An 8185-nucleotide genomic window follows, 5' to 3' on the forward strand; every position below is an offset into this window, starting at 1 on the left:
TATGATTAAATGAACAGATGAGTCGTTGTTGTCACTTTTAGTTTTGTATTTATTTATTAAACCTTGTTTAATAAAGTCTTTAATAAAGTCTTTGTCGTGATCACGTGGTGCTGCGTGGAGCGTCCTCCTCCCTCTGTCCCGCGTGTCTCGCTCAAACCCACTGATTATCGGCTCATGTTTAGGGAAATCTCATTCACCAGTCACTTTACATGCTCCTTTTATGGTGAGGTGGAGGTGTGGACAGGGCGTAACGTGACGTGGGTTTACGTGCGCAAATTGTAGTTGCAGGTGGGATTTATAAAGCAAAGATTGCGTGGTTTGGTGCGTGCAGTGGGTTTTCTAAATATGGAGTTCGCGTGGCACACGCCTCTCGTAGCTACAGGCGTACGCACTAACTTACGACAACTCCTGCGCAGGTTTTTATAAATGAGGCCCCTGGTCCGTGTGAAGACACCCTGAACTCTAATGTAATAACTGACTCACAGTGGCACCACACCGACCATCTCCAACAGGGGGCGCTAAAACTCTGTATACATTTTTTTTTTTTTTTTTTTGCTTTTTGCAACTGGAGGCCAATTTCTGCATCTTTACTGACTTACTAAAGGTAGTCTCTGTTTCCAGAGTAGATAAAATGACTAGACGTGCTCTTGATCACTGAGTGTGTCAGACTCTCTCCTACACTGAGAAAATAGAAAGTAAAAGTTGAATGAGATGGGCTCAACCTGCTCAGCGCACCAGCCTACTGCCACTAGACCATAAACAGTCCATAAAGGCCCATGACACATGTTTATAAATAAAAACAGCACATTTATCAGAGTAGTTTATTAGACCTGAAATAAGTGACTGTGATAAGAAAACAGTCTTTGTCTCAGAGCTGATATCATCTTAAAGTTTTATCACTCATGTTGAATCACGTGATTCAAAGCATGACTTTAAAAAAACAATTACACTGTAAGAGATGAATGAATCACTTCAGTCGAGTCCTTCAAAAACAAACAGAACATGGAACAAAGAAAACATGAGTGCTAGAAACAGATCTTCTGATGGGCTTTAAATCTAGTTTTTATATTACAGGAAGCAAAACTTAAAAAAATAAAATAAAATTGGGAAAAATGTCTTTATTAAAGAAATTGTATGTAGTGTTCATATAGTTGTTTTCTTGTTTTCAATCACAATCACAACTGAACCTGTGTCTCCAGAGCCTTGACCTGCAGACAGAGACACATCCAAGTGTGTCTCATTCTCAGTTTATGAACAGGCCTCATGTGAAGCTCAGAACCTCTAGAATTCTCTCCCTGAGCTGCAGAGGCTGCACTAGCACTGACTCAGGGCTGGTGCAGGTGCTGGAGTTTAGGGAGAGACCATCAGATCAGAGAAACATTTTAGATTTAAACAAATGGATTTCTGCATTGAAACTGGCAACACAAATGAGAGTCACGTGAGGCTCATTCTGTGCAAATAAAATCACACACACACACGCACGCACACACACACACACACACACACGCACGCACACGCACACAGCGCCTTTAACTTGTTAAACTAAACAGAACAGATTTGAGGTCATTTTCCAGGTGTTCCTTACAGGTGCGTGACGTCACCACGGTCCTCCTTCAGGATCCCTCCTACGTTGTCCCAGCGCCTCTCAACCAGGAAGTCCCTCCTCCCCTGCGAGCCCATTGGCTCTCCCCGCCTCCAGCGCGCCCCCGCCGGCCTGTGATTGGACACTCGGGCCGGACCTTTGGTTTGTGGCTGCGGCGTCAGGTGAAACTCGTCCCGTGAGAGGAGGAGAGACACGGACAGGGAATCCACACACTTTGCTGGAACTTTCGGGATATTTTTCAATTATTTATGAATTAGTTTGACCAAAGGGGACTGCTCAGAAGTGGAACAAACACCGTGCGCCATGAAGAGCCTCAAGTACCGTTTGAAAAAGCACGAAGTTAACATCACAGTAAGTTGTGGCGCTTTGTTTTGTTTCTTTGCTACGGCTCTGAACCACGCCAACCTGTTACTCACGGTGCTACTTGTATTGCTGTACTGGCTCGTTTTGGCCCATGTAATCCGCACATTCTTAACTTTGTCTCGGCTACATCCTTGTCCTGTCCGCGCTGAGGAGCCCGCAGCTCGTGTTGTCCCGCTTCCCTCCCCAGGACCGCTCTGGCACCTGCGCCTGGACCCTTCTTATGGCCCGTTCTCCTGGCTGCTTTTGCGCGCAGCTTTGTTGCACGTTTTCCGTGTTTTTGCGCCAAAAGGTGAGGCAGCTGACCGCGGTGTTGTTGTGCACAGCCTATGTTCCCATGGACGCCACACACAGAGCTATTCACCTCTTTGTTACGCGTCCGAATGAGCGCAGTTTGAAGCGTGGCCTAGTCCGCGCTGTGATGGGACAGTGGAGCAGTGGAGCAGTGGGGCAGGGCGCTTGTGTACTCTACATGCTGCTCTAGACTGGTGTTTAAGGACGAAATGAAAGAGTAAGTTCACTCGGGTGCTCGTTATAGGCCGCTGCTCGCAGGTGGAGTTTGATTTGAGCAACAAATAAACATTTTTCAAACATTTGTTTGAAACTTTAGACCAGAGGTGGAAGAGTAACCAGCAATTGTACTCAAGAGTAATGTTACATCAAAGAAGAGTCAAACTATATATTTGTGAAAACTACTGTAGTAAGAGTAACTTAAAGAGTAACTTGTTTGGACAAACGTGATTTATAATATGGACTTAATGACATTTGAGTCATCTGAAGGAACACTGCAAGAAACACAAATGTTCAAGTCAAGAGTCACCACAACTTCACACAGTCACAGTACTGTTACTTCAATAAAAACAAATATTACTCAAGTAGGAGTAAAGTGGTAGATGGTGAAAAGTACTCTGAAAAGGAAACATTTCTTTAAAAAGTGACTCACACAAATGTAACTGAGGACAAACCAACTCTAGTGCATCACCAAACTGTTACACTAAAAGTTAGACAACTCAAGTATTGAATATACAACATTATACAACTCAAGTATTCAGCACACAACAGTATACAACTCAAGTATTGGGTATACAACTGTAGTATTGGGTATACAACTGTAGTATTGGGTATACAACTCAAGTATTGGGTATACAACTGTAGTATTGGGTATACAACTGTAGTATTGGGTATACAACTGTAGTATTGGGTATACAACTCAAGTATTGGGTATACAACTCAAGTATTGGGTATACAACTGTAGTATTGGGTATACAACAGCTACTCTGATTGAACCAGGGAATGTAATATGTTACAAAATATATGTTAATAGAGATATGCAGTAGTCTGTAACTAAATACTTTGTTCAAGTATTCTTCCCAGCTTGTTGGCGGGCTGTGGTGGGTCCGGCGCGGTTGCACGGTGTTATGGGAATCCTGGAGTGTCCCGTTACCTGGGAAACACAGCACAGTATTTTTATGGCCCTTTCTCAGATGAGACGAGTGAAGAAACAGGTCGGCTTTTAAAACACTGATGTTGTAGTGTGCTGAGGAGTTTTCAATGAGGAGATGAGACCTTCAGTCTGTGGTTTATGTTCTGACAGACCTTTGACACCTCCTGAACTCTGACTCACCTCACTGTTATCAGAGCTCCACACTGATCCAGGCTCAAATGTAATCAAATCATTTTCAAAGAATCCCACTCTCTTCACCTCATATTTCTGTTGTGTCGTTGGGCTCAACACTTGCCATGCTTGTGTGTGCATGTGTGTGTGAGGGAGGTCGGAGTCAGACACACCAGGCCTGTGATGGGGGCAGGTCAGGGCAGCTGTGGCTACAGTGTTGTGTGGGTTTTGTGTGTTGTTGCAGTTGCCTCAGAGGTCTGTCGGGCTGTAGGGCTTTGTCAACCACAGTGTGTATTAGTGAGTTGACTCATCTTTTTTATTTAGATTATGAGGATTTATATGGGACAATAGAAAGCAGAATTGAGAAAGTGAGTCAGCTGAAGATGTGGTATGTGACGTCATCCACGGCGTTCGGCTCCAGCCAAATAAAGCCAGTTGAAGTTAGTTCTTATTTCGGCTAATTTAGAGATCCATATTTGGAAATCCAAGTGTGTGTATCATAGCAACCAAAGAGCTAATAAACTGACCAACCAACCGTCCAACCAACCAACCTTAAGGACCACTTTAAAGTCAGACTGACGAGCCTGACAGGAGAGGGACCACCAGTTTTTAGTAGAAAGGGAATGGAGCCATTCCATGAATTATTATTAATTACATTAATTATTATTGCTAATATTAAGACTTCAACATTGCGGAGACTCACCAGCTAATGTCCATAACACAGCTGTTTTAAGTCCAAAAAGCACATTTAAAACACTAGATTCTGCAAAAGGTTTGAGCGGTTTATAGCATTTTAGAAACAGATTTGAAGTAAAGTAAAATAATAAACATCATGTGATCGTTAGTTACCACAGAGCTGATTATGCCTGAGCCAACTTTTCAACTTTGAATAGCCATTTTTAATTTTAATTTTTTAAAAGTTTATAAGAAAAAAAGAATGGGAACTGTACTTTGATGGTGACTCTCACTGCCTGGAAACTGACATGTCTGCATTTTTTTTTTTTACATTGCAGTCAGATTTGTTTTTTCACTGACATATTGAATGAAGGAGCTCTTTGGTCACCTGTGATTTACAAATAGAGAGTGTGTGTGTGTGTGTGTGTGTGTGTGTGCGTAAATCATGTGGTTGTGATTGTTTTTAGAGGCATGAGGTTAAAGAGCACAAGTACAGCATTCATTCACTATCACAGTGATACAGACACATTTTTATTTATTTATTTTTTTTACTATCCCAAGTAGAATATTTGGATGATTTTGTTATAATGCAACATTTCCTTTGTTTTTTCTTTTTAAAGGGCCCATATGTTTTAATGTTCTAATGTCGGAAACGGCATCAGAAACAGACCTGGAGTTGTGTTTAGTTTCTTTTGACACACAGAGGATGCATGTTGTGAAAAGCTTTTGTTTGGTACAAATAAACAAACTGTAAAATCTGCAAATGTCGGATATAAAATGGTACAGTAGAATCAGCTGTGTGCAGCGGCTCGGGCCTGTGCCCCAGTACTATTGAGCAGAGCAGATGCATGCTGGGAGTCTGTCTGCGCTCACTGGGATTAGCATGAGAAAGAGCAGTGGAGCTACAGAGCAGAGGGAGGCCTAAAGGGGAGCGTGGATCTAACACTGGGGACATTATCGCCTCATTTCAATAGGACTGGTACGGGACGGAATGGCCCCAGTGTTTCCACTACATAAAGTGATCCATACTCCCCCTTTTAGGGATCCAAAGTTGGTCGCTGGATGTATGACCTTCCAAAGTGGTCTGGAAGGGTTGGACCTATCTTGCTGATATGGGCTGATAGTCCACGTGGGCATGTTATACCTCGTTAAAAAGCTCAGACTCTCTATTATGTCCCTTTAATCCAATTTACAGACAGATAAATGTCCTCGTATCATCAGTGTTCATCAGACGAGTCATTTGTCTGTGTCTGTGATGCTTTACTGGCCACAGAGTCATGTCACATAACATGCTGAGGCCCTCTTAAGTCTGATCCACCATACTGACTATGTAAAAGTGAACTTCAGTGCAGTTTTAGGCCAGGAAAAAAAAAAAAAAAAGCTACTGCTGTTTTTATCAAAGTGCGAGTGCGGAGACAACAGGGCTGTCCTGCAGGCGGAGTGGCGGACACTGTGTGTGTGTGTGTGCGTGTGTGTAAACATGCAGTCAAATGAGAGTGTGTAAAGTTTTGCATAATCCTCCTCCATCCAGGTCCCGCGCAGTAAAAGAGTAAAGTCATTTATCAAAACAAGAGCATGTGCTCCACAGTGATGTCTCTGCTTGTATGGAGAAAAGAAGAAGTGAAACTTCAGTGAGCGTGTCAGTCCACGTGAGGATCATCTGTGTGCTCTGGCCTCATTTGTTTGGAGTTCTGTTTGCACATGGATCAGTGCTGATGCTCCTTTAGTTTAGCACAGGTCTTTTGACAGCTGTCCAGCGGCTCGCGTCACAGGCCTATGTCACGTCGTTGGGTGTGTCTTACAGACCTGTGGGACGCCCAAAGCGGCCTGTGCCGGGTGGAGGTGGCCCCTCCTATCTGTTCTGTGCCAAGGCGGCCCCAGGCGAGCCGTGCCAGTGGAAACCAGGCTTATAGAATCGTACTATAACTGTGATTTCAAAATCTCTTACAGGATTTTGAACGGTGAACTTCTGTCTAATCAAAGCTTCAGATTTTTCCTCTCATCTCTCAGACTTTATGAACTCTATTTTTGAAAATAGGCCTATTTTTTTTATTTCTTTATTTTTGAATGACCTGTTTTTTTTCCATATATTTGAGCAAAACCTGTCTTGCCCTTTTGTGGAAATAGTGCATCATCAGCTCTTGAGACATAACATAAATCCACTGGTCATTGTCTGCATCTTTATATAAAACCTTGTATTATCTGAGAGGTGCCTGTTAGCATGCTAGTTGTTATTACCATGATTTTGTTGTGGCTTGTGTTGTGACGAGTGTTTAGGATGCTCAGATTGTAGCATAAGGTGAGTAGGGAAATATTAGAGCCACTGAAAACTGTTTCAAATAAATAGTTCAGTTTCACATTTTAAAACCGTAAAGATCAATACAAAGTGAATCAAATCAAAAGTGTAACACAAAAGGATTTGTGACAAAGTAAATGCTCTGTGCCTTATTTCCAGAGTCAGTACAGGGGCTAATTTGGAGCTAAAATCCATATTTGGAATTTTGAGCATGTGTGTCACAGCAACCAAAGAGCCATTCAGGAGCCAGAGTGTTCAAGGTAACGCCTCTTCCCTTAGCAACGCTGTCAATCAAACCTGTTGCTAACGCTGGCAGCAGAGACCTGAGGGAAAGAGAGCGGCTGATTGGTCTGTTCATGTTCTTAATTTATGGATAAAATGGCAAAATAAGAAGCCAGGATCATATGAACATGTTAACACCAACATGACAAGGCTCACAGCAGCAGGTACAGACAGAGGTGATGAGTTTTTCCAATAAAAAAGTGAACTGGATCCATAGTTAACGGAGCTGAATCGTGCCCATGTTCACTTCCTCTTGGAACATGCAGCTACAGAGCAAGATATGACCATTTCCACAGTGTGTGGTCTGTCAGAACACTACTACTACTACTACCACTGTTGGGCAAGTTACTTTAAAACTGTAATGCGTTATTTATTACTTATTACTGTCATTTCAAAGTAATTCGTTACATTACAATATTACTGCATTTAAAATGTAAGGCATTACATTACTATTGCATTACTTTAAGTTACTCTCACCAAAATAACTGCGAAAAAGCTGAACTTTTGAGCCGTATATGGACTGAACCAGGACTAAACAAGGTCTAAACCAGAGCTGAACCAGGACTAAACCAGGACTATAACAGGACTAACCTCAGACTGATTACAGGACTGAAGAGGAGGACTAAACCAGAACTGAACTAGGACTAAAACAGGACTCACTGTCAGGACGGGCTCGAAGGTGACCGCAGGAGAAAGGACCGGCTTTGCTCCGCACCTCATGGAGGTAAAAGCTGCTGTCACCCGATCGCTCTTTATGGACAGACACCCTGCTGCTCGGGCTCACGGTCCTGATTTCAGCAACTATTTGCGGGTACAAGACCCGGTGCAAAACTCTGCTACAGCGCGTAAGTTCTACCTTCCTTCAACGTGTCCAGAAGTCCAACTTTTTGTGCGATGGTTTGCATCGTCCTCTGTCTTTTGGGTGTGAGCGCAGGAGACTTTGTCGGTGCAGAACATTTCGTCGACGTTGTGGATTTTGTCGGAGAGAAAACTTGCAGACATACAGCACTTCAGGAAGCACACTGCTAGAGATTGAACATTTATTTAAATTTGGCAGCTGAACATATTCTGTACTGTACTGTAGAGGAGACAGGAGTCCCTCAGCCGATCAGGACACAGCGGGAGGAACGCAATACGTGTTCATACACTAAAAACAAAAGGCAAGCAAAATTGCACAAAAAAAAAAAATTCTAAAAATCAGCGAAACAGCGAGACCGCGAAAAGTGAATCGCGTTAGAGCGAGGGACGACTGTAAACCAGGTCTAAACCAGAAGTGACCCAGGTCTAAACCAGGTCTAAACAGCGTAGAGTTCGGTCCTTTCACCCGCGGTTAACTGAAGATCTATCCGGCCGC

At 43.0% G+C, this 8185-nt stretch overlaps 1 protein-coding gene across 1 annotated transcript in view; it reads left to right on the forward strand.

Moving 5' to 3' along the window:
* The first annotated feature begins 1765 nt into the window (after window positions 1–1765).
* Window positions 1766–8185, forward strand: part of uacab (uveal autoantigen with coiled-coil domains and ankyrin repeats b) — a 78441-nt gene continuing 72021 nt past the window's right edge. Inside the window, 1 exon segment of the mRNA XM_055154474.1 lies at window positions 1766–1954. Coding sequence (XP_055010449.1) covers window positions 1907–1954 — 48 coding nt within the window. The 5' untranslated portion in view covers window positions 1766–1906.

This window comes from Boleophthalmus pectinirostris, unplaced genomic scaffold (assembly GCF_026225935.1).
Source record: "Boleophthalmus pectinirostris isolate CB_2022bp ecotype Guang Dong unplaced genomic scaffold, ASM2622593v1 HiC_scaffold_19, whole genome shotgun sequence".
NCBI lineage: Eukaryota > Metazoa > Chordata > Actinopteri > Gobiiformes > Gobiidae > Boleophthalmus > Boleophthalmus pectinirostris.